Genomic DNA, 26,209 nt, shown 5'->3' on the forward strand with positions numbered 1-26,209 from the left:
AACCCCGATGCACGCGATTTTTTTTAAAGCCGTTTAAAAAATGACAGCTCTGATTATTTTTTTCGATCCCCTTTCTCCCCTACGCACCTCGCAAGTCCCTCCTGTCGCTTTGACTTTGCCTTCCATCGGAAGTTATCTTCTCCCTAAAATCCCTGTCGCTTTACCTTGCCTAGGAAACTGTTTCTCTTAACACAAACAACAACAATTATAATAATAACAAAGAATCCGAAGAATTTCTATATTAAAAAGTGGCTCTGGCGAGGTCCCTGGTCACTGGGTACTAGTCTGAGTCTGTTTTCCTTGGAAATTGGGAGGAATGCTAAACGCCTCGTCTACCAGAGAGTAAATTGTGTGCGGAGCTCTAGGCACGGCTCCCAAGTTGCCCTTTCACCCCTTCACTTTATATGTTCCTCTTATTAAGGAGAAAAATGTTTCAATATGTTGGAATTTGGGGCAAAGCCGGGAAGGAGAGAAAGAGAATAGAGAGTGGAAGGACATTTTCCAAATAGTTTTGGTAACCCTTCTGAGGGTTACATTTAAAATTGATGTCGTACTAAAATCCCTGGAAGTTTCTTCCCCAGGCTAGTGCAAAATATTATCTGCGAACCCATCTGAGATGACAATAGGTACCAGAAACGTGACCCCGTTGGGGAAAAAAAAATCCCTGAATTGAAGATGTGTTTCCTTTCCCTCCCTCAATGCGCTACGATTTGATAGGGTATTATTAAATAGCTGAAAGTATCTGGAGGTTTCGGCTTCCAGAGAGAAACGCTGAATTCTTGATCCAATAGAGAGAATAGTTTTGAGACGATTTCATCTCCCTTTTCCAGCCGTGTGCATCTGCAGCGTCGTCTGTCATATTTTCAGTTCTGCTTCAGGGGGAAATGGGTTAACTATTTTCAAGGTAAGAGTCAGGAAAAAAAGCTCAAAGTAAGGAACGATGATTTAAAAACGGATATTTGAAACTTCCTTATTTAAAAAGGGGACTTAAAGTAGCACTTGAGCTCCACTCAGCGTCTCTTTTCGGCTTGACTCCTCAGCAATATTTTTTTAAGCAAGTTGTGAATTTTTTTTCTTTTTTTTTTCTTTTTTTTTTTTTTTTGGTTCTTTAAAGTTGCGAGTAGCGCCAGGCGGGCTCATTGGGCGAAGATGTCACATAGCCATGATTAATCTGAGGGAAGAGCTGAAATATTGATAAGGGGGAAAACGGAAATCAAATGAAAAGTAGAGGGCATAGAAGAGAGGGAAAGGAAAGCACGTCCTGGAGCTGCGAGCATTACAGAAGCCCCCTGAGGAAATGCCTGGTTGATTCAGCCTGTCTGGATGGGCTGGGAATTTTAACTTCAGCGCTGCTTTGGATCTAACAAGTTTAATCTCTCCTCTTTGCAAAACTGCAGCGGCAGGGTAGTAATCCAGAACTGGTGGGAGTTTTATTTTTGGTCTCAACCTGGATCTTTACAAACTGGTCTGCCACTGGTTGAGTGGAAAGGGTATAAAAGGTGAGTCATTTAAATAATAGTAATAAGAATAAGCAAGAGGCGAATCTAAAAGTAGTTTGAGAGGCCCTTTTATATTGCGACTGACGCTGGCAGGGCAATACGATTGATGAATAATCCGCAGCAGACTTCTTGAGACTGGCTCCAAATATGCAGATGTATTTATTTATATGAACACGCGTAATTATAAGAGGGAGGTAAGCGGGGGGGGGGGGGGGGGCGCTAATTAGGGGCAAAGAAGGGAGCAGGGGAAACTGATATGTGAATCCTTGACCCTAGAAAATTTACTGGCTAAGCAAAATTACCTTGTCCCTCAACTTTGTCTACCCCCACCCCCCGTTGCAAGTTCAGAAGCAAAAGAAACTGGAATGTGTTAGGAAGGAGGACGACAGAAAAAAAGAATTGTACTTATCAGAAACACATTGTCGATTTTATAATCAGTTGCCCCTCTGTGCCAGCTGGCCGCGTAATAAATGCTTTAAAAATCAATAAAAGGGGGGGTTACGTGCAGATAGCGAACTTTTATTTTCCAGAGTGGTTGGGCTGTGGGGTTTTTTGCTTGCTTTCTCTATTTTTCTTCTTTTTTTTTTTTTTTTTTTTTTAAACCAGCAGATGTTTCAAAGCAAGCCAGCAGCGCTGGCTTTGCGGGCACGGAGGTGTTTCCCTGGCCGTTTGGCATTGCTGGGGGCGAGGAAGGGGGCTGAGGGCGGCTGCGGACCCCTTCGCCGCGCTTCCACCGGCGGGGTGGCAGCTCGGGGGGGCAGATCAGGGAGCAGACAGCTCCAGCGAGGCGCGGGCTTCTTCATTTATCAAACGGAGGATATTTGGTGATTAACCAGCGGTGTCTGGGTTGGATTAGATCGGTGCAAACTGAACTAGCTGCAAAGTTAGGACCCCACAGCTTTTCTTGAAGAGCTTGCAGGGAAAAAAAACAACAACCCAGGAGTATTGACCGCTTGTGCGCAACTCTTTATGCATATCCCTGATTCTGTAGTATAAATTTTTGTTAGTAATTTCTGGGTAAATTTCTGACTTTTCCCTTCCCAGCCCGGGAAAATGGGACCGTCAGAATAGCAGCATGCGGGTGTGTGTGTGTGTGTGTGTGTGTGTGTGTGTGTGTTTCTTAACGATGCACTAATTACAGTAAGGTAATAGCTTTCTGGCGCTTTTCAAGGGGACTGAAGATCCCGAGAGGAGCGGGTAGAAAAAATAGTTGTCGGATATTTTAGTGACTGAAGATTTATTTTCCCACACACCATTACATTTTTCACGGTCGTTGTTAATCTCTGCATCTCTGTAGTGATGACTTGGGGAGGGGGGGAGAGGCAAAAATGCCTGTTCGTCAGGAGATCATCAAGTCTTAGAAGTACAGAAAAACAGATGCACTGCATTGATGCAAGCCTGAGATAAAGCACCGCTATGTTTGACCGAGTAACGACACTATCTGAAATAGAAGGGCTGAGATTGACAACCCTGGCGTTTTTTATTGCTGTTTGGAATGATACTTCTGTTCGCTATTTTCATTTTTAATTTATTGTTTAATTATTATTGGTGAGAAAGGTTCTTTAAATCAATAGAGGACGGCAAGCTAATGGCTCGGAATGGTTTCAATGAGCACGAAAGGCAACTGCCCTTCATTTAGCCAAGTGAAACCCTTGGATACAAGTCAATAGGGTTAACTAGTCTCGACATGAAAACATGAGTATTTCGGCTGGCTTTTAATTGTTGGCTAAGAAATTCAGTTAATCAAATGTCAAACATTTCCTTCTGCTCTGGTCAAAAGTGAAGAAGGCTCTTTTCCTGGGGGGGCGGAATCCAAAAGCAAAAAAACCCTGTTGTTAAAGCATAGAAATAAAACCCTGCTTTATGAAGTCCTGTCTATTACTTGACTTTTAATTACTGTGGTGGACATTCTTCTGTGTCCTTAAAGGGTACACTTAAAGGCATGATCACTCCTCTTTAGATTTTACTACTAATCTTACTTTTTAAACAATGCTTTGTTTCTTTACTTTTCTATATACATATATATGATTTGATTTTTTTTTTTAATTTCAGGTCAATTTTAGGACCTTTGAATATATCTGTTAAACAAGTAAGGATGTTTCAGACTGTACCAGACACTTCGTCTTACGTCAAGGTAAGACATGACAGCATCTTTAAACAGGTAATGTCAAAAATTACAATCCTCCAAAATTCACAGTCATTTGTATTGGTTGAAAATCTTGTTCCCGTTCTCACCAAATTTAGCAGAAAAAAAATCCCTCTACCTCTGGTGGGAGAGGGGTTAGAGTCTCAAGTATCATAGTTATCATTCTGGAAGTATGCAGGATTGAGTCGAAAGTTGTATCATCAGGGACGAACAATGTGTTAAAGTGGTCTTGTCTTTTATAATGCATTGATGCTTGGTTTGATGGGTTATACTATAACCAGCATTATAGTGAGGGTGTCCTGAATTACATTATAATAGTGGTTTGTTGCTCTGAAACCAACATGATAGTGGTGGTGTGCTACCAATGTTGTATCATAGTGGTTTCTTAAATTGGCTTCCAATTTTCTGATTTCCTAGATACCATTTGGTCTTGAACCAGAGCTAAATTTCATTTAATATCCCTCTACTTCTCTGCTGCGCCAACTACTGAATTCAATATGCAAGATGATATGTGAAGTTATGTTTTTTGCAAGGTACATTTCAAAATGGATTTAGAGGGGAAAAAATATTTAATGAGTTAAACCAAAACATCTCTTTCAGTTACTGAAGAAATAGATTGTCACACCAGGCAATGCTATATAATACTGGGATTTCTTTCACAGTGTTACTTATGGTTTTGCTTGAGCAATGCTTCCATACAATTTAGTAGGGAAACTGATTTCAGTTGGTTTTGCTGTTAATGGCTAATGCCAGATACTACTAGATCTTGCTCTCTAAATAGTTGTTTGTATATCTTTTTTTTAAGTAAAAAAAAATGGATCTTAGAATGTATTTTGATGGGCCGCTTCTGCCTCTTTCTATTTCATAAGATTAAAACGAATACCAAAGAAGGGCTGGCACAGCCTTGTCCCTTTATAACTCAATCGAGTACTATATCATATTTGACATCATATAGTTTTTTTTCCACAACAGTTCCCAAGAATGTAAATAAACCAAGCCTGGGACATCTGGGTTACACGTTTAAGGCAAACCGTGCATGCAACAGCACTTAGGGAAAATCTAAAACACAAGCCTCTTCTCTCCCAGGCTGAAGAAACACAGAAGGGTGTTAACTAGAGCTGGGTGGATAATTTGTAATGAATAATTTATTACAGGAATTTCGTCTCGCTTCCCCCCCCCCTTAGTCAATGATCCATGTGCCAATTGTGATTTTCATGCGCATACATGTTATTGGAAATTATTCACTGAATGTTTTCTGTATATAGTCCCTAGGCTACGGCTCATTTTGTGGACACTTTGTTAGCAGTATTAGTATTTGAATTGCAAGGTTGGTGGGATGACTCCCAGGTCACGTGGCATTACTTGTATTCCCTGATTGGGTGAACTTGCGTGGCTCTCTGGACCAGGTTTCTAGAGCAAATCTGACTGGGAATGGTCAAGGTTCCATATTCAGTTGATATACCCCAAAATAGCACTCGTAGCTCAGTCTTTCAGGGAATGTCGGTGATTTAATTTTGCTTATTAAATTCGTATAGCTTTGGATCAGATTCTGGAAGAACAGAAACTCTGTGGAAAACAAACGAAATTCAAGTCTCACGAAAGCAAATTCACTCCAAGTTCAAGTAAAGAAACATGTTACGCAGTCTGTGCCCAGCTTTAGCATTCATTTCTCTTTGGAGTTCCTGTATGTGGGAAATGATCTGAGATGTGTTCTGTTTACAATGAAGAGATGAAGGCCCTTTGACATCCTATATTATGGTATCATTGCCTTTTGTTGTGAGGCTAGATCCAGCTGCCGCTCCAGTTAGTAGCAAAATTCCTTTTGAATTAAGTGGAACCAAGATCCAGGCCTAAATAATTTAACGTTCCAGCAGGATTGAGTGAGTCTGTCCGTAACTGTGTCGGAATAGCCTTCTCATTACGTACAATCCTGCAGGCAAAGTGCTTGGACAAAGTTCTCTTCACATAAGTATGTGTTTTATCCACCAGGAAGAGCTCCTCAGGCTGGACTTATGTCCAGTGTTTCAGCAGTGGAGGGATAACTGAGCTGTGTGATGCTGAACTCTCTGCCTTTTATTACAACCCTTTACCATCAGCTGCCGTTATTTTAGGCAAGGACCTTGTCTTTGGTATTTTGTCTGTAAAGCTTCATTCACACCAATGTCATTGGGGAAATGACTTGTTCCTGTGCTTAAACTCACCAGGAATTTGACGGAAGTCTCTTAGGACTGATCCAAAGTCCTCTGAAGACAAAGGAAATATCTCCCATTGACTCTTAAAAGTTGTAAGTTGGGCAGCTCAGTGGTGCAAAATGGGTAGCTCATTTATTTTAGCGAGGCCCTTCTCAAAAGTAGGAACATGCTTAAAGTCAGGAGGATCAGAGCCCTAAACACACAGGTTCGGTCAGTCTCTGGCCCTGTGAGTTTGGTGACAGTTTCCACCGACTCCAATGCACCCAGGGCCAGCAGAGAGATTCTGACTGTGACTAACTTGTTTGTACAAGAGGTGGGATTGACTAATGATCTAGGCAAATAGTCAGGAAACGTGAGTACGGATCCAAGCCCTGCTGGGGTGGGCTTGGTGCTCCTGAGCAAGACACTTCAACTCTCGGTTCCTCTATTTCTCCATCTTTAAAGTATAGATGAAAGTGCTGTGTAAGAACAAAGCACTGGTTGGATTTAGACAGCACCTGCCTTCTCTTTCCTGCTTCCTCACATTATTTTTGAGGACTTCCCAAGCTGTGGTGAGCAAGAGGCTTGAAAAGCAGGAGGTTGAGTTCCAATTACTCTCTCTTCCCAGGTCTTTTTTTTTAATTATTATTTTCTTTCATGTCATTCCTTCTCCAGAAAAACTTATTTGATTGTCTTGTGGGAGGGAGCAGTATTTTATTTATTACTTTCATGGAATCTCAGCTGATGATGTGTATGGTACCCCCATGACACAGCAGGAAAAGCAAGATTGATACTAATGTCTTCTAGAAATCCTCTTCAACAAACGCATCATGTATATAAGGTTTCTGTTCGTTCTATGCCTTGTGCAGAAAAATGCCTCATCTCTATGTGTTGTAACTGAGAGGGGGTTGCTAGCAGGGTGCTCCACAGGAGCTCCTAGGAGGAACAAATTTGCTGTCATACCCCCAAAGTAGCCAAAGTAGCATGGTTTTCTTGCCATGGCTTTCAAAATGCAAAAGGGCTGGAGGAGGAGGAGGATTTCTTTTTTAAAATGGTTTGTTTTACCAAGGATGGTTTATGTTGAGTCATACTGGCAAAGTTCAGCTTCTTGGTGTTGTAACCTTCATTTACATCACAACCACACAGTACATATGGATCTCTATCTAAAGCACTGTTAAAAGATCCCGTATAGCCTCATGACAGGACTACTTGCTCTTCTCCCGTACACACTTCTTGTATGGGCCTTAACGCGATAGAGGGGTAGGAAATCATAAATATAAAAAAATCATTTTGATCCTTACTGGTTTATTCTACATAACTAATAAAGAATTTCTGTCCCTCATACCACTATGGGACTTAGTGATCTGCAAGTACTTAATAATTTACAGTATATCAGAGGGCGCTAATCTCATCTAAACATGAGTATTTGACTTCAGAGAATGAAACATGTCATATAATTGGGAAATTAAATTTTAAAAGACAGCACTGGAATCCTGACTGTAGGGATATGGAAAGAAGTAGGGCTATAAGCAAAGCAACGTGACCTCTGAATACTGAATTTTTAGTTATTACCACTGCCACAAGCTACTCTGGGCCACAGCAGTCTTCGCTCCCCTTCTGCACTGCCAGTTTGCGGTTTAATATGTGTGTAAAGGCGGTACAAGAATAATTTTGGGGATGTGTTATTCACCCGCGCTTTTCTTATGCCCTTCGGCAACATCCAAACGCTTATCTCCTCTTCCATCACTCCTCTCCTCGCACAGAGAAAGTCATTGCTTCTGCTTTCGGTTCCCCAGCTTGTAAACCTGCCCTGCCTTCCCCAAGGAAGCGCCTGAAGCTCCCGGGGCTCTGCCGAGCATCCCGGGGCCGGGGTGAACCTCCCTCCCTTCTCCTGGAGCCCCTTTTCCAGGTACCAGCCCTGCCAGCCTGAGGCAAGACCCGCTGGGTAAAGCCCCTTGGCCTGGGCAGAAGTCAAGGGAGAGGGCGGTAAATGCTCCCCATCGCACAGGAGCGGTATCCTGGCATCACCCCTGCTTTTCCCCTCCTTTCCCCCGCCGCGCCTGGGGCTGATATTTAAAATAGTCTCCCGAGGGGGGGATATTTAAGGCAGTTCCCCAGAAGCAGCTCAGGTAACGCGCTGGGACTCCTTGGACCGGCGCAGAGCCGGAGTTCTGGGGGGAGGCAGGGTGCTTGCTCCCCGCTCCGACCCCCCGGGGAGTTTGGGGGAACACCCACAAAGCAACTGCGTGCTCCCCTTTGCGAGCTTGTGCGGAAAATGGTCTCCAGCCCAGAGCTTTGAACAACGGGCACCAAGACGGACTTTCCTCCAGGGAGGAGCCACCGTGCAAGCACGGGACTTCTGGCTTTAAAAATGGATTTCATGCAGCCATAACGTTTGTGGTACCGCACAAAGAAGCATATTCATGGAGGCAAAATAGTCTGGGTGGCTGGAAACAATATTTGGTTTGTTCTCTCTTTCACTCTGCCTGGAAAGTTTACAGAATCCCTAAAGAGAGAGGGGGTTTTGATTTTTTTTTAAGGGCAAACCAGTGAGATTTTCTTTGGAGTGGGCAATACGAAGGCTACTGACAGACCCTGACACGGACACGTTATCTTTCCCGCTGAACAGTAGCAGCGAGAGGCTGCTCGGGGCCAGGTTGCAAGGAAAGAATATCCCGTTATTTCATTTTTTTTGACACCAGAAGACTCGCAGGGGAGACGGCGCCTGATGAGCCAAGCGAGGCGAAGGCGCTGCAGGGGACCGGTCACCCCGCAGGTGCGCAGGGACGCGCGGATGCTGGAAACGCAGCTGTGCGGAGCAGGCAGAAACCCGCACCACGCTCTTTAGAACAGCTAGAAAAGGGAAAATCAAAGCCTTCATGGACTGGCTTTTCCCAGCAGTATTATTCCTACTGAGAGCATCCTCTAGCGCGTTATCCGTTTCTGCCTCTTTTTTTTTCCCTTTTTTTTTTTTTTTTCTTTTGCAATTCCTGGCGTCCCGCAGAATATCAGTTCCTCCCAGCCAGGCTCGGGAGGATGGGACCAGCAACCTCCAGCGAAGGTGGGAATTGCAGTAGCTTTGTCGGCAGGGGCAGAGTGGGCAGAAGCTGCCGTGAGCTCTTACGTCATTCTCACACTTCGTGGTGATTCATCTACGTATATACCGAATCGTTCTCCTTTTTTTGACGCTCGTTTCTTGAGGCAGAAACGCTGCTAAGTTGTTAGACTTTAGCAAGTCGCTGATTAATGCCTTATGACAACTTGGTACTTAAGGATTTAGGTCTTGTTTGCACCTCCCTCTCTATTTTAAACAGAAAAATCCCTTTTCATTTCCCGGTGTCCGGCGAATCCCTCCTGACTTTTTTTTCCCGTGCTCAACCCCAGCACTGCGTGGGGAAGGACTGAAGTTTCTCCCACCCCCTTTACCTTGAAGGTTTGAATTTAGGTGGAGAAGGTGGGAGAAACGTTGTTTCTCTCCTGGAAACGTAGCATGTTGGAGCTTTCTAAAATAAAGCAGGCTCTCGGGCACAAGGGACAGGCTTTTACAGAAGTGACTCCCGCCTTTAGACAGCAGCATTCAAGCAACCAACCCCCTCCCCAACTCTGCGACCTTCGAATGGCTCCCTTCTGTCACGATATACAGAAAAACGCCCCCCACCAATATGCTGGATCCAGGGAATTTTGTATTCCAGCCTTTCCTCTGCCCCCCCCCGCCCTGTGTTTAGAAAGGAGGTGTGGAGGGAAAGGGGAGCAAAAAGGGAAGAGAAAGAAAGTGAATGCTGAGGGGGAAAAATGCTTTAAATCTTTCCTGCAAATCTCCAAATATATGAAGTCTGAGGGAACAAATTCAAAGCAGGCACGGACGCCTGAAGAGAAGTTAGAGAGAAATATTCTGTTCCATTCAAGCGCATCAAGGGTCTAGCTGAAGTCTTGTTTGGCTAAGGTCAGACGAGACTGGGTTCTCCAATAAAAATAAATCTCAAATTAATTATGGCCTCAAGCGAGGGGCCAGACGTTTGGAGCTAGTGCACTGCAGCCTGTTTTTTTGGCCTTCGGTATTTTTGGTTTTTTGTGCCTTAGCTTTTCAATAATTGCGGGATGGGGGAGGAAGGGAGGGCGGGGGCTGTTTTATTGGGACATGGGGCTCAAATAAAACCAGCCAGGATACTGCTTACCCCACTCTTCGCCTAATTGCGATGCAGCTTCAAAGCTACTGCATCTTCTCCACCGCACTTTTAAGACATTATGTTTTACTTAGTAGCGATTAGCAGTGAATAACTTTCCGGCTTCAAGTTCCCAAATCCCATGGGCTGTTCCTGTAGACCTGGAGGTAGGAGGGACCCGATCCTTCACTTGTGGGGCTGGAAAACGCTACTGATTCCTTTTTATTGCTGTAGCTGAAAAGCAGAGGTTTGCCCAATTAGTTTAGTTTAGAATTGGGATTCGTTTCTGGGGATCAAATCCCAAGGCTGTAGTTTGGGCTTTTTGCTTGTAAGAATGTGGGTTTAGAAAATAAAGAAAACACGTTGCGTTTTTCATGCTGCAACCGAGTCGGTGCCAGAGGAAACTCAGACCCGGAAATTTTAAACATTCGCTGAAGTTGGTGGAGATTTGCCCTCCAGTAAAGACTGGAGCAGAATAGACCCTGGCCTTCTGCAAGTACAGCTCCGGGCAAAGAATGATGGCAAATATTGTAAATACGTTTACAGAGGACACTCTATATAGGAAGTTGTATATATATATGCAATAGAGGCACACAGCATACCTAGCACAAGGTATGTAAATACACGTATAGAGAAGGCTAGCTAAAAAAAAGAGAGGACACTGTCCCAGTTAATGGGCAGTTAGTGGGAAATGAGCCCCTTTCTAGTGACAAAGTCAGGGGGTGGCTGCTGGTTTCTGGGGCTCTCCTCCCCTCTTCACGGCGTTAGTTCAAAGTGACAGTCTCAGGCTGGGGCTTAACGAGAGCTCAGCGGATGCTCTTCGGGTAAGAGAGGGTGAAATAAGCCAAAGCCCTTTCCCATCCTCCGAAAAGAATCCTTCTAACCTGCAACTGAGGCCCGGGAAGGTTTTCATTATGTTTATTCCTATAGAATAACTAGACGGTTTTAATTATGAAGTGATGACCACTAATCCCGCGTGAATTACAGACAGAAAATCCATATCTTTGAGGTTATGTAGTCCCGCGAAGGACTGGCATTGAACTACACCGAGGGGTTAACTCCTTTGGTGCTGGACGTGAAATGGTCCTGGGCCAAATTCCCCCCAGCCTGTCCTTATTAATTCCATCGGATCACGCCAAAAGCGGCGTTTTCACCTTCTCGGTGTGAGGCTGCAGGCGGTGAAACCCAATTATAAGGACGAAGAGAGGAGGTGTGGACGCGCCAAGCGCTTGAGATCAATATTGAACTAATTAAACACTTGGGTCGAGAATTTCGTTTCATTCATAAGCGGAGTGAAAAAAAAAATAATAATTGAGGAGTAACGGATTTCTACCAGCCTGCCCCAATGTAAGCATTTGAAATCTTCCGTGGTTGCCAAGATCAAATGGTTTTCCAGATGTCTGGTGGTAACCACATTAAACAGATCATAATTCCTTTACTGTATATACATATGCATCCAAAAGCTGAGCATCAGATTAAAAGTTGCGCACATTGATCAGCACCGTGCCCGGCGAGGGCTTTGCTTTCCCCTGCCTGTCTTTGCTCCCTTCCTCCCAAACAGTTAAACACCCAAAGTCACTGAACAATCACCTAGGATGATTCAGAGCTTGGCGCACGGAGTTTATGAATATTCCAGCCTTTTCCAAAAAGTTTGAGATAACTTGAAGGGTGGTTTTTGTTGTTTTGTTGTTTTGTTGGGTTTTTTTTAGGGGGGAGGAGAAAAAAAGGAAAAGATGAAGCAAAGGTTCTATTGTTACATTATTTGGGAGGAAAATAGTAGATTGTTCAGCTTGTCTGTTATAATGTTTAACAGCTTCGCTCATTACCTTATCTCTTGGACTTTTCGCAAATCTTATTTTAGACCAAACACGAGAGGTAAAGCACGGAACATCTCTGATGGACCCGATCTAACAAGTGACCCGAACAAGCTTCGTTTCGAGTCATCCTCAGACATGCAAAATAAGCCCCTGGGGGTCGTGGTGCCCGTCTGGCAATAAAATGCAGAGTTGGGCTCCTAAAATATCTCTAGGTGGGACGGAGGGGGGTCTGTTTGGCATCTTCCAGCCTTTGGGAACACGGGGGATCCGCTGCGGCTGCCGGACTTGGTTGTCTCTTCAGCCCGGAGATGGGGAAAGGGTGTTTCGCAAAGGCTGGGCTCCTCTCCCGTACGCTGGGCTCGTTTTCAGGTGGTTTTTCCCTGCCGCCCTCGGCTCCCCGGCTCTCCCCCACCGCCAGCCCGTCCAAGACCTGTCGGTCACGCAGCCTCAAACCAAAATGCTCTGTGAGGTCCGTGGATGACAGAGGCTCCTTCCAGGGTATTTTTTTCCCCTTCCTTTCGCGGTTAAGATCCTCAGCCTGTCCTCTCCCTCACCCCCCACCCCCGTTGTTTTTCGGGGCTGGTAGAGAGTGTTGTCTAGAGAGGAAACCATTTGGGTTTTGAAAGGATGCGTTTCACTCTTCCCTTTCACCTCCTGCTTTTCTGGTTGCTGCAGCCTGCCATGTGGTAACGCTGACGGGGGGAGTGGAGAAAAGAGTATTTTGGGGAGGGGAGGGCAGGGAAAAAGAAAGAGTAATGAGGAAAGCAAAGGGTTAACCGTGATTTCTTTTAATTGAACTCCAGTTCTTGTGGCCCTAGGCAAGGGGGGACCTGACCCCGCTAGCAGCATCCAGATGTGCTGCTCTCCGGGGACCCCAGCGCAGACCCCTGGATTGTAAAGCAGACAGGGGGAGGACGGGGGGGTTTGGGGAGAGGGAAGGCGGCCGGGCTGTCCCCTCTGCTCCCCCCCCTTCCCCGCTTCACCTCCTGGCTGCAGACGGCCTCAATCGCTGGCAAGCAGCAAGCCAAAACCTCCAGGTCTGGTCACGTTCAGTCCCGTCTCTGCATCTGAACTAAAAAATTGTAGCTGAATTGATGAGGCTAATTTCGGAGGAGGGGGGAGGGAGGGGAGGGAGGGGCAAGGGGGATCTACAGCTCTCTCCTGCCAGCTTCGGTCTCGGAGAAATAAAGTATTAATAAGGCACCTCTGCCGCAGCCGAGTAGAAACACTAGTGGCATTATTGCATTTCCCTTTTGGAAGGGGCGGGTGCAGAATAACTTTGGATATAGTTTTGCTTTCCCCCCCTCCCCTCCCCGTGGTTGGACTAAAGACGGGGGGAAACAAAAAGACTGGACACAACCGGCACTGGACAAGGTAATCCTCTCCACCGAGAGATCTGACGTGCAGGAGTGTCCTCCTGCCTTGACACTTTTCTTTCTTGGCTTCACCCTCCTTTTTATTCCACCCTCTGCTCTATTCCTCGGGCTGCAGCAGTTTGCAGAAGTGGGGAATAAAGGACGCCCAAAGTGTTGCATGATGTGTTCCGCTGTTAGCTGCTTGTTATTTTTGCAAAGGGGGGGGGGGGGGAAGTGGAGGGGGTGAGCTGGACAGGCGGGTATTGTCTCCTTTCCTCGGGTCCTCTGGAGGGTTTCAGCCTTTCCCGGAAAAAGGAAAACGCGTTTCTTTTCTGGTGATCGCTCCCGTTTGAATGAAAGAGAGAAATTGCACGTCAGGGGCTCGCCAGGTCTAAAATGAGATTTAAAGGGTGGTGGCTGGGTTTTTGCAGTGCCCATTCTGACACGGCATCCGGGAACGGAAAGTTCAGCCGATCTGACAATTATTTTATGTTTTTGTCATTTTTAGCTTATAAAGTGGGGTTTTTCCCCCCGTCTGAGTGGGGTTTTAACAGCTTAGCGAGAAACTTGCACTGTGAGAGGAGGGAAAGTACTCCCAGCCCCTGAAGTGAAATGAATGGACTTCTATCCATCTCAGTATCTCTGCTTCAGAGCCCGATATCCCAGCCCCGGCGATGACTGGGAGTGAAGGGAAGGGGTGAAAGTGGAAAAGAGCCTCGGCTTTCCTGCAGCCCCATTTCCAGCCTGTGTTTAATTGCTGGAGTCGTTTGTCTGTCTTGCATTATTGCACTGATTCTGGCAGGGACCGGACCCTCGTCTCACGCTCCTTGCTGGGAGGCGCGAAGGAGAGGGGCTGAAGTATGCTTTAAATACGTTTTAATCGCCAGACTTTTTAATTTTCTCTCTCTGCTTGCCGCGACCGAATTGTATTTACGGTTTTCCCCCCTTAATTTTTGCCTGTGACTGGAAAACGCATTAATAAAAAAATCTGTGGGAAGAGACGGAAATTCAGTGAGTCAGGCTAAAGCCGCTCCAGCCAAAAGAAAAAAAAAATTGCAAAAAACATGTTAAACTAAACTGTGGGATGACACACGGCGCTCGCTAATACGGCCGGGGGTGCAAGGCAAGGTCTGCGTCGGACTGGCTGCCCTAGCGACAAACAAGAGCTGACAGAGGTAGCTATTGTTCTGCCCCTTCTTATCTAAATGGAGCAAATATCCTGTATGTAAAATATATATATTTTCATCAAGAAGGCAGGACCAGCGGAGAGACGAAAGTTTCCTCCTCGAGTGACTTCACTTCCCAAAATTAGCAGAAAAAAACGTTTCATCCGGTTAACTGTCTCTTTTTCGCTCTGCTGCAACAACCAAAGTTAAAAAAAGAGAGAGACGGAGAGAGAGGGAGGGAGGGAGAGGGAAAGAGGAGGAGAGGGGATACAGAGAGAAAAGCAAAACCGCTGGAAGGGCAGGGAGAAAAGCGAAAAGAGAGAGAAGGATAAAAAAACTTCAGGAGGCTTCGGTTGCAGGCTAAACCGGGTCAATGTGTGGAATATTGCTGGTACCGGCTGGAAGTTATTCTAGATGGACGGCACTATTAAGGTAAGGGGGGCAGGCGGGGCTGGGGGACCCTTCCAGCCGGGGGGGCTCTGGGAAGGGGCGCGGGGGCTGCGGTCCGGCTCCGTCCCTCTGCCCCGGAGCGGCCGCTCTCGCCGCCGCCGCCGTTGCCTGTCGGGGCTGTCCCCTTCGCTTCCCCCGGTGCTCGGGGGAGGGGAGGGCTTCGCAGCCCGGCAGGGAGCCGGCCGACCCTCTCGTAGCCCGCTTGGCCGGGCGGTGCGGGGCCAGTAGCCTTCCTGCCCCGCGGAGGGGCCCCGGGGACCTGCCTGGCCCGGCGGAAAGGCAGTGACAGCTCTTGCCCCCGGGGCTCCGCTCCGCCCGGGGCTGCCAGGCGCCGAGGAGTGCGGGGGGAGCGGCTGCGGCCGGCGAGAGTGGCTCCGAGCTGGCCCCAGATGTGAGCCCCTGGCTCTGATTTCCTCGCCCGGCCCTGCTTGAAATGCGCTGCTGGTTCTGGTGGTGGCCCGCGCGTTTCCTCCAGCAGTTTTTTGGGGGGGAGAGAGCAAGGGACGGGGCGGTTTGGAGAAGAAACATCACCCTAGCTTGGGGCGAGGCAGAGGGAAGGGGAAGCAAAGAGTGTGGCAAAAAACCACGAACATAACCAACCTCTGGTGGCCTTGAGCAACCGAGGACGCTGCTGGGACTTGGAGAGTGGTTCCCCCTCCTCTCCCCCATCCAACCGGCCGGTCCTTCAGCCTCTGCAAAGATAAACCAAGCCTGTTCCAAGCCCCTTGAGGTGGCTCGCCCTGTTTCTCAAAGCCCAGGCAGCAGAGGGTTGGCTTTCTTGCTTTGGGGGACCCTTGTGCAATTCTTACGGGCTCTTCTTGAGGGAGCGCTATAGTGCAGAAGCAGCTCGAACAGAAGAGCCTTGAAGCGAGAGACGCTGTGGGTGTGTTTGGGTTGGAGGATTTCGAAAGATGCCTATCGCCTGGGTGGGGTGTTGATCTCTTCTTAAAAGTCGTCTTTTTTTTTGTCTTTCTTTTTTTTTTTTTTTTTTTTTTTTTTTTGCTGACCTGGGGAGAAAGAAGCTGCAAACTGGCAGGAACTGAAACTTTCTCCCTTAGACTGCAGCTTGTGACAAGTGCACTGTTTGGAAGGGTCTCAAAAGAAGGGGGAGGGAAGGAGATTGCTAGGAAGAGAAATGGAAAGAGGAAAGAAAGAGGGAATGAAAGGGTGAATGTCAGAAAGGAGGAGAGAAAGCAGGAGTGTTGAAAGCACAAAATTTGGGAGGTATGGCAAGAATAAGACACGTCTCCCCCTCCACCTCCTCAGATCTGTAGCAAAAGTAACCCGGGCCTCATTCAGGATACGTTTAGTGCACCACAACCTTCTTTGATTTGTGGAGCCCTAAATATTGTGCAGTGAAAGTGCAGAAATTTCCCATCTGTACATTTTCTGCGGTGCACACATGGACTTGCTTTTCTGCACAGGCCACGAGCCCCCCGCACCATCCTCTGAAAGGTGCTGAAGTATTCCCATGACCCACGTAGCCCCTGGTGCCTACTGGGAGCTCCTCCTCTCCCCAGTCACCCCGTGTTGCAAAGTGTTATTGCTAACCCCCCCTCAGCTTTGGAGATGAGGAACTGCGACAGTTAGCAGCTAGGCCTACAGTCACGTTGGGGAGACTGTGGCAAAAGGAGGAACTCAGCCACATCCAAGGTCACTGCCCCGGCTCCTGGATCTGCCCCTTCTGCAGCCTTTTCTTAGATTGTCCTGCTTCGCTTGTAGTCCAGAAATAATTTGGCTGTTCGAGCTAAGAGAGAGGGGATCCAGATACACCAGAGTCTCCTCTTGAGTTCGTTTTCTGAGCAATTCCAGGATCATCAGCAACTTGCTGCAGGTCCCCATGTCCTCCTCCTATAATTTACCCCTTTTCCGTACCATGCGTTTAGATCAGTGCTCCTGTAGTGCCCTCAGGATTATCTGAGATTTCTTGCAAATTTTCTTACCAGGGAGAAAAAGAGTGGGTTCCCAAGGAATATCAGACCCACACATTGACAGATTTGCTGCAGTTTACCACTAAAAGGAAGGGGTTAGGCCACCTTGCCTAGCTTGTCTCAGGTGAAGGGCAATGGGAGAGGATGTGGCTTGAGATGCTTAAGTGTTTTTCATGTGCTGAGCTCTATACATAACCTGTGCTTCAGGGTAGATTTTCTAAATTCTAGGACATACTAAAGCAAACCTGTACTGCATCCAGAGGAAAGCAATTTTAAAGCAATCGTACCCTTAGGTCTGCTCTCTTTTAGGTTGTATGCATTGATTTCTCTCAAAAAATGGGTTTTGGGATTGCATTTGGGTTGGGAAATCACAGGGCAGAAAGGTGCACATAAGTGACTAGAGAGCAAGAGAAACACAGAAAAAGGCTCTTTCATTATCTAGAGCAAGAACATGGTGAGGGACCAGATGACATCTGTGTACCGGTGTGGTTAAGAAGCGCTTCCCTCCATAAACTCAGAAACATACCTGTCTGGGTAGAGGATAAGTGCTATGCAGCGCAGAATAGGTATTGGAGAGGGCTACATGCTCCAGGTGATTGTCTTAAATTTAAACAATAAACGTGACTGTTTTTGCAAGTCTATGCAAAACTATTCCGTGGTCTAATTGTTTTAGTTGAGACAAAGACTTTTAACTGCATGCTTGACAGATGCAGGAGGCTGAGTCCAGTCTACTATAAAAGTCTCTCCCTTCACCCTGCGATTCCCAATATTGGGCCTGTACTTTCCTCTTAAGCTTTTTATGCCATTCAGAAAGAGTTTTGACAACAGACTCTCTAATGGCTGTTTTTGCCTATGTCGAATAATTTAACTGCAAACCTGCCCAGCTGTAGGGTAACTTTGCAGTAAAGCGGTAAATCCGCTGTAGCCTTGAGCTGTCCTAAGGGGTCACAATCGCATGCTCCTGGGGAAAGAGAGCAGGGTCAGAAAATAGATGTGGTCAGGAGGCTCCTGGGCTACGTTTGCATCCTTTGTGGACATGACGTGCAAGTGTGCATTGAAGTTGTTTTCAGAGTTTTTAACCCAAAACTCGGGGAATTCCATGGATATAAACATGTACTATGGGATCAGCTCAGGACTGTAAGTCGTCTTTCCCCATCATGCACTGACTTAATTCACATATGATATTGCTGAGCCAATGCACCAGGTCTAGGACGCATCTTTATTTCTTCATAAATAATTATTTATCTTGAGGGGAATTAGATCACTTACTGAAGTGGCGGAAGGCAATTTTTGCTGCATTCTTCAAATAATGTGTTTAATACCTGACGCAGGAGGTGGACTGGCTGCCTTGAAAAGTGACCTCTAGAACAATGCTCTAAGGTCTTTTATGGAGAAAGAAGTGCAGGAAATCTTGATCTTTGGTAGTTCATTTCCATGTTCAGTTCATATCCTGTGAGCAACACTTGCAGAAGATGATTGGGAGCCAGCGAAACTCATGACGGCTTATGTTTGCGCTAATTTTAAATAGTTGATAACATTTTTATTGTATGCCTCCAGATACCTCAAATTACACCTTCTTTGGGTTAACATCCCGCTTTGACTTAATTTACATTGTGTTTGGGGGGGTTGATTTTTATTGCCTCAAATTAAATCAAAAAATGGTACATCTAATCTCAGCCAGATGCCCATGCATGGACTTCCTCACAATAACAAATGGTGTGGTTTCAAACTGGTTTAATTGTTTCAGTTCCACTTTATATGTGGACAATAATTAAAGTAAATACACTTGCCAAAGCCTGACAGTTAATTAAAAAAGCACATTTTGTGTAACTGCTGCCTTCATTCTGTGAAAACCTGTTTATCCTTATGTTCTGGACGTAAGAAATAGACCATCTGAAGGACATTCAATGACAATTTTGCGTTACTCAAGTAGATGACAATTATACTTGTCTCCTTCCATGAGAAGACAACTTGTATGTTGGTGTTGCTATAGCAAAGGGTGGGGCAGGGTTTCTATTGCAATCACTGTTTCTTGTCATTTGTGAACTGCAGGCGTTTGCTCTCGTCCTGAAACTTGGCCATCAAGATCTCGAACTAAGAACATGTTTCCTTTCTGAACAAGTTTAAATGTCTGTTTTGCCATTTTTAAATTGCCCTGGCTTTGGCCCTTTAGAGATGGCCTTTCCTGGCAAAAAGGCATTGACTCCTAGGGCAAGACTCCTAATCTCCAGATTGAAAGAAAAAAAAAATCACAAAGATGTTTGTTCACTGGAGACTTTCCACGTTGCTGTCCCTCAAAAGCAATTTTGAACAAAACCATCTGAAATTTCCAAGGCATAAACGATGATTGATATTCCCTCATACGCTAGTCCCTATTCAGGTGACATTTATATGGCATAATGGCTTTCTAATATATAACAGCAAAAACCTGTTAGAAATGTTTTGTAATTGGGATATTTTTATAATTTTCCCTCCAAGATCTGTATGCAAATGCACTCCTTTTGCCTTAGTATGAACTTACAACCACTCCGTAGTGCTGGGTGCTGTCGACTCGAGGTGTTCAGTACTAACTCCTGTTCGCCACACAGGCAAAATTCTGGGCAAGTTATTTCAGAGCTGGTAAACTGAGTAGCTCTGCTGCTCTGTAGTAGAATTGTTCCTGCTATGGGAAAGAAGATTAGTCTGAAGCAAACCTAATACACAACAAAATAGCACCAACTGCTTAGATTTTAGGCACTTGGGGTTTCACTCAGAGGCTTTAAAGAGGTGCTGAGAGCCTTGTATAGTTTCTCTCTACCACTGTGGATTTTACCCTAACAGGATGTGGTCACTTTAAGTAGTAGCATGCATGTCTTGAGGATTTCATGTTTTTATGTTAGTTATTTATTTTAATTTTGTGATATTGCTGCTGTACGATGAGGCGAGAGGGCCCGTTTCTGTCACTCTTTGCAGCATTTCTTCTAAGGAGAGTTTTGCTGGAGTCTTGGTGTGTAAGAGTAGAACTATTCATTGGAGTACTATGGGAAAGGGACAGAAATCAAGAGAAGCAAAGGGTAATGTTGCACCTCAAAGTGATGGCATGCTGATAAGGTGAGATGTGCTGGGGGAAGGGCATTTACAGCAATTTTTGCAGGAAGCAGAGTTTATTTTCTTCAGGTCTCTCCTTCCTGGTCTTATAGAAGGCTTTCCTCTTGATTCCAGTTCACATCTTCTCGGAAGGATCAGGCCTAGAACTTATGAACTTATAACCAGAGCATCTGCCATTCTTTTTCTCCCAGTAAAACATCAGCGTGTGAAGTTCTTTTACAGCACCCCATAAGTTGCCTTTGAAAAATAAGTTTCTCATTCTGCTTGAGTTTACCTGACCACTTAAAGAAAGACCCTGTGTCCCATCTCAGTGCAAACATGCACAAGCAGGAAAATTAAAGGAGCCAAGGGAGCCTTAACTTCAGATTTTCAGATATTTGTGGGTTTGCTAAACACCTAATGTTGCAGAAGCATGGTGTTAGTATTAGAGCGTGCACGAACGTGTGCATGGCTTGCCTAGAAAAAAACGGTCTAATACATTAAGCTTAGCTCTACAAGTTGGTTTGAAGCCAACTTTCCCCCAAATGTAAAATTCTCTTTAGATCTTTTGTTCTGAATTGAACAACAGATCTATTTCCAGTGTCTGTGCCTCTCATGTGCTCTCATGCACATGTGAACATGAGCGCACAGTGCACATGTAGCACTGGCATGTAAAAAGAGCTGCCTGCAGCGCACTTCTCAGTTATACAAAGCCCTGCTACCCTTCCATGGGCGATACCTAAGAACACTTTCTGAGTGAACAAATGTTTTCTTACAAGGCTGTGAGTGCATATTTATAGCTGGTTTTGAAAATACAGACTAAAATACCACCATGCAAATGTGGTTTTCTGCCTCCTTCTGGAAATAATTCGCCTGATGGCAGACCCAGGTCTTTGCTAACCTGCGTGCTGTGTCATCACAGATGCCCAGGCAGCCAGGGTGCTGATCAAGTAACTTGTCACCAACCTAAATTGTGCTGGTATAAACAGCAACGTATGGTACAGGACAATGTAAAATCTACTCTACTGAGTTCCAAATACCAAAGCCTTCAAAATGTTAATGCATCTACTGCTTATTTTCTTTCTTCCTCTCATTACCCAGGCCACATAATTACTGATGCGTATCTAGACACCTAGTAACACTGATCTAGAAACCTGTCTCTTGTAGTAAAGCCACAAACGTTACCTCCCTCCTCCCCCACCTCCGCTAGCAAAAGCTTTTCCTTTAGCTGTAAGACAGAGACCTAAACAAAAGGGATATATGTTACTGTATGTTACTGTTGAAGACATTTAGGCGTGTCCTGATAAACCTTCTGTTTCTCCACTAACAAATAGCACCAAAAGCAAAACTTTGAAATAATGACCTGACAGGGACCATCAGTATTTGATACCAGAGACACTTTGATGCATCTAATCCTGTTTTGCTTCCACGTTTTGAAGCCAGAGCCCTAAAAATAGGTATGTCAGTGCATATGTATCTAACTAAGCAAGCAGCTTGATTTGTAAAGGTATTGATAGCCTGTAACTCTCATTAGCTTCTGAAGGTAGCTGTTCCCTCTGAAAACCAGGCTGCTTAACAAAGTATTTTGATTCTGTACGTAAACATGCAAAACTGGCTAAGCGACATTGAATATACAATGCTCACTGGAAATAGATGGGAGAAGTAAGGCTAAATGCCACAGGCATCTTGCAAAATCTCAGCCTTTGCTTCTCTTCAGCATTGGTATGATGCTGTAAAGAAAACGACTCTGGCTCTTCATGTGTATCAAGCAAATGACTCTGGCTCTTCATGTGTATCAAGCATTCTTTCTTTTCCTGATTTTTTTTTCTAAAATACAGTCAGAAATGCAGCTTGGTAGAGGCTCCTGTAGTAAATACCATGGATATAGCTAAGCTTACTGGTTTATTTGCATGTACCTTGTTCCTGTTCTTCCAACATAGACTAACCCAGAGCTGAACCGACCACAGAGCTGTAAAGGAGCAAGAAACTATTAAAAAAATACATATCTAACCCTAGCCTGACAAAGCTGCACACCCAGGAACTGAACGTTAGTGTACTGGCCAATGCTTGTCAATCATGCAGAGGGAGTGAAAATAACATAACGGGCAGGCCAGCCTTTAATTAGTCATTTGCCGATTTCTCACTCAGCAAAAAACCTGCCCTTCTTAACTAATGCTGGTTTTGATCTGAGGGGACGAGATAAATCAGCAAGAATACAGTTTTTTAAGTTGGTTGATGAGTGAAAAAAAGAAACTGGAGTAAGGTACGGTGGGGTCAGTGGAAGGTGTGGTGTGTTAGGAAAACCGACTCTTGTACGTTGAGAAATTCTTATTTGGACGTCTTTTATAGCAGCTTTCTTTTAAAAAAGAAGATAAGGAAAAGATTAGGAGAGGTTAAAATACCCTTTTTACAGCTAAAAGCAGAATTTGGCTCTCTGGTTTCTTCTGAATAGCTCTTCTTGTTGTTCCAAGCTTAATTGACTTATAACTGCATCTGAACCAACCTCACATCAGTTCCTTTTTATCAGCCAAAGTGAGACTTCCTGTGCTCCACAGTCTGGTTTCCTGATGTGTTTCCTTTTTCCTTTTAACAGAACAAAGGAAACTGTAACTCCTCTGCTGCTCCTGTTCCAAATCTCCTTGGGACTTCATATAATGTTAGCATCGAACATTTGCCTTTTATTTTTTTTCTGCCCAGTCTCTGAGCTGCCTAGAGTGATAGTGCCCTCTTCATATCTAATTGAGTTTTGCATTGTCAGCTGCAGAGGGGCAAGAACTGTGGTGGTGTTGAAATGAAGCCGCTTCCAGAGCAGTGGGCAGCCAGCATGCTTTAGTCTACCAAAGTAAAGCAGAAAAGGAAAATCTTGGCCAAAGACTCTCATGTTACTAGAGACAGGGGATTTTTAATGCTCTGCTAAAGCGAATAATCAGGTGTTGAGATCTCATTGATTTGCACAGGCTTGTATGGGTGAACTTATTTGGTATTTGAACTTGGGGCTGGAACTTTGTGTCCTGAAATACGTAGGCCACTGGCAGAAATGCTCCCCAAAATGGTTACACATATACACTACAAATGGCTTTGCCCTGGTACATACTGGAACTGGCAGCCCTATACATTTTAACAGGAATGATTCTCTTCAACCACCACACTGAACGGCGGTTACTCTCTTCTTACAACTATTTTCCCTTAGCTGTTATGGGGCTGCAGTTCTGTTTCAGTCCTGCCAATCGCATCAGGAATATGCTACAGATGTGAAAGATTCAATGCAAAATCCAAATTACGCCATGCAGTAAGGAGCCTGTATCCTTGGGAAAGCACCACTTTTCCCCAGCTACTGCCCCCCACCCAGCTGACAAGCGTACTGCTTTGCTGAGATGCTCTGTCCCTTCATAATCTTCACATGTCAGAGCTGATGCTTTTTCTTTATAAGAATCACAAGTTCACTCGAACGACAAGAATCACTTGTCCTCTTGTTCAGATAGAGGAACATGATCTCGCATCAGGACTGAGTAGATGCCTATAAAAGTGCTTCTGAACCACAACTAAAAGCAACTGCAGAAGTATGGAGTTATATGTTAGCACAGAGACAAGTACAATCACGGGCCTGATTCTGAGAAATATGCACCGGATACCTGCAAATTCCCACTGAAATCAGTGCAATTCATTCATGCTTAGAGTTTATCTGTTTATCCAAACCACCAGAGCTCAGCAGGCTTAGAGAGGAGAGGGGAAACTGCAAGGTGCGCTGCCTATTGGCCATCTGCGTATGGAGGCAAAGTGAATTTGCAAGTTCAGCCTCTCCAGAACAGGTAGCTTATATCCCAAGTTCATTTATCCAAACCATCAAAATTCAGGAATAGTGGAACATGAAATAGGATAAAAGATTCTGGACTTGGCCTGTTTTCTATATATGCCTTAATGTATGTATGTGATGTGTAAACTTGAAAGGGTGGCCAGAGATAGGCAGTGGTTAAAACAGACTGAAGCAGGAGAGGATTACTGCACCACACCAGCTAACAAGAAGGCAGAGTTTCCAGAGAGCCCTGCTCACCCAAGCCTAAGGGAGGAGCCGGAGCTATGTTACTTTAAGCAAGGAAAAGAATTAACATCATTGCCCTCCTAACAGAATTGCCTTTCTGCAGGTTGCAGTGTATTGATTTGAGGTTTTCTCATGTAATAACAAAATCCTATGCCTTTACATTGAAAATGTCATTTTTAATCAAATAACTTTGGATTACCTAGGGAAAGGTACCAGAAATTTATATCCCTTCTGTAAAATCCAGGGGAAAATCAAGGAAGTTTTGCCTTTTCTGCTGTGTTCTGTTTATGGAACAATTTCTATACAGTGTAATTCAATTTCCATTAAAACTCCATTGATTTAATCCCTATTAAATTCTGAGGATTTGTCCATGAGGGTCATGTCGCAGCTCAGCCTTTAGGACTGACTCCTGATTAAAACCAGAAGTCGTGACTCGTATGATTAATTCCTTGTATTATGGTATTTGTCCCTAGAGGCTCCCGCTAAGATGAAGCATGGCACGTAGATGGAATAAAAGCCCATAATCTAAGCAGGCAAAGAAAAAAAAAATACCTAGGAGATGAAATGCAGGAAGCAACTGGTCACTCAGCAAGTCATCATCAGAGGTGCAAAGAGTCCTGGTAGCTGTTCACAAGTCCCTAGCGTTAGAATTGCCCAGGGATTTGTAGCAGAGGGTGGACCTTAAACACCCTTACATGAGTTTTACCACTAATACACAGAAAAATCACTGGAGCCAGAAATTATTGATACATGTACAAACTCAAAACTCTGATAGATTGCCACTTATAAATTGATCCCAAAAGACTGAAAGTCATTTTGAGTAGGTATCACGGTTGCTGTGGGTGTCTTTGAGGCATACTGAGAATCTAGACTACAGTCTGTGTAGCTCGTGGTCCTTCAGAGATGGTTTGCTGCAGCAAAAATAATTTTTGTGATGGTGACATGCACATGTATATCTTTCCACAGCACAAATATTTATGTTTTGGTGATACTTCTAAGAGCCATAAACTAATACATCTGACTTCACTAGAACCAACCAGGCTTTAAAATAAGCATGCACTGAAGTGATTTGTTAAGCAAGAACTCTCAGTATCATCCTGCAAATATTACCAAAATTGTCTGTAACAGCTCCGCTGTGACAAGAGAAAGAATGATCTTAAGTGAGGAACTGATGGACAGAGAAAAGCAGTGTGTGTTATCAGGATCTGGGGAGTTTTTAATTGCACATATTTCTTTTGAATCCCATTTTCTACCAGACAAGTGTGTGCGCAAATTTTGTGTGTGCTACATTTTATCTGAGTGATCATGAATTCCCTTGTGACACTAAGATTGTACTTGAAATCTGAGACGTCTCTAGTAAGCCGAAGGGAAACTGCTACCATTCCAATGGCATATGGCCCAAACTCCAGCTCCTCGCCGTCCTGCCGCAGATCGAGTGTCTGTGCAGAATCTCACAGTACATTGTTTTTGTGCTGCAATCTGCCTTCTGCGTTGCATAAAGTGGAAGAAGGAGCACGGACAGGTCCAAACTGAAAAGTATTACTTCTTACACATGCAGAAATTTTACGGAGGAAGATCTGGAACAGGGCTTTGCCACGGTACCTTCTAGTCCTTTTCTTCTGAAAAGCAGCTCTGTCCTCCCCTTGACAATGATACTGGGTCCTCTGGATTTTGAGTAGTGCTGTATGGAAGGCTGTGTAAAAAACTTACCCAATATTCATCACTACATGACACTTTTTTGGTAGGAAAAGGGTATATCCACTTTTAACTCTGAGCCCCAACAAACTCATGCCTGGGACACACGGTTTCTGCAAGTAGGTATTAAAGATGACAGTGGTCTCTCTGTCCTCTCTGCTGGTTTCTGTCGGGCATCCAAAAACCTGCTTTACAGTTATAGGAATCCTTTGCCTTCACAGCATTTCCAGAGGAGTGGGCAAAGGTTTTAACAAATGGATGGAGTTCATCCCCTTTAGAAAGAGAAGGCAACGCACTGAAGTTCAAGCTTGCTTGCAATGAATCCTCTGGGTTTGCACCACTGTATCTGAGAGCAGACGTTTTCCCATTCTCACAGAATATGGGGTGGTCATTAATGGATGGAATAAGCTTGCAGTTAGTTCCCTGCTCTTCATTTTTGGTATTCTCATATGTCATCTCTACTTCAGGAAGGATGTAATTATGGTTGATCGTTAGTGTTATGAATTATTTGTGCTACAGTAGTGCCTAGAGACCAGAGTGGTCTCTGTTGTGCTAAGCACCGTATGTAACAAGAGACTCTTCTTCTAAATTCCTTAGGAGTGAAGAAAAGTTAAGGCACTTAATTTGAACTCCAGAGTGGAAGCAATTCTTGATCTCCACTCTCTGCTGTCAGACATGGCCATGCTCTGTCATTCCTTTCCCAAACTCGTC

At 44.8% G+C, this 26,209-nt stretch overlaps 1 protein-coding gene and 1 long non-coding RNA gene across 8 annotated transcripts in view; one reads left to right on the forward strand and one right to left on the reverse strand.

The window, feature by feature from the left end:
- Nucleotides 1-888: 888 nt before the first annotated feature.
- The window catches only part of FLI1 (Fli-1 proto-oncogene, ETS transcription factor), an 89,509-nt gene continuing 64,188 nt past the window's right edge, over nt 889-26,209 (forward strand). For 4 of the 7 annotated variants that reach the window (XM_087763523.1, XM_087763527.1, XM_087763528.1 and 1 more), the window contains exons 1-2: nt 1,160-1,499; nt 3,552-3,660. In XM_087763523.1, coding sequence (XP_087619649.1) covers nt 3,595-3,660 — 66 coding nt within the window. In that variant the 5' untranslated portion in view covers nt 1,160-1,499; nt 3,552-3,594. Of the gene's footprint in view, nt 905-1,159; nt 1,500-3,551; nt 3,661-14,543; nt 14,750-26,209 lie in introns of those variants that run through there. The other 3 variants (XM_087763525.1, XM_087763524.1, XM_087763526.1) reach the window with 3 other exon arrangements.
- Nucleotides 12,589-15,661, reverse strand: LOC148054975 (uncharacterized). Its single transcript, XR_015706098.1, has 3 exons — nt 15,577-15,661; nt 15,368-15,459; nt 12,589-12,868 (listed from the first exon to the last, which is right to left on the reverse strand). It is a non-coding gene; the product is annotated as an uncharacterized LOC148054975 (long non-coding RNA).

Source organism: Nipponia nippon, unplaced genomic scaffold (genome assembly GCF_047370975.1).
Source record: "Nipponia nippon isolate SJK-2023a ecotype South Korea unplaced genomic scaffold, ASM4737097v1 scaffold_28, whole genome shotgun sequence".
NCBI lineage: Eukaryota > Metazoa > Chordata > Aves > Pelecaniformes > Threskiornithidae > Nipponia > Nipponia nippon.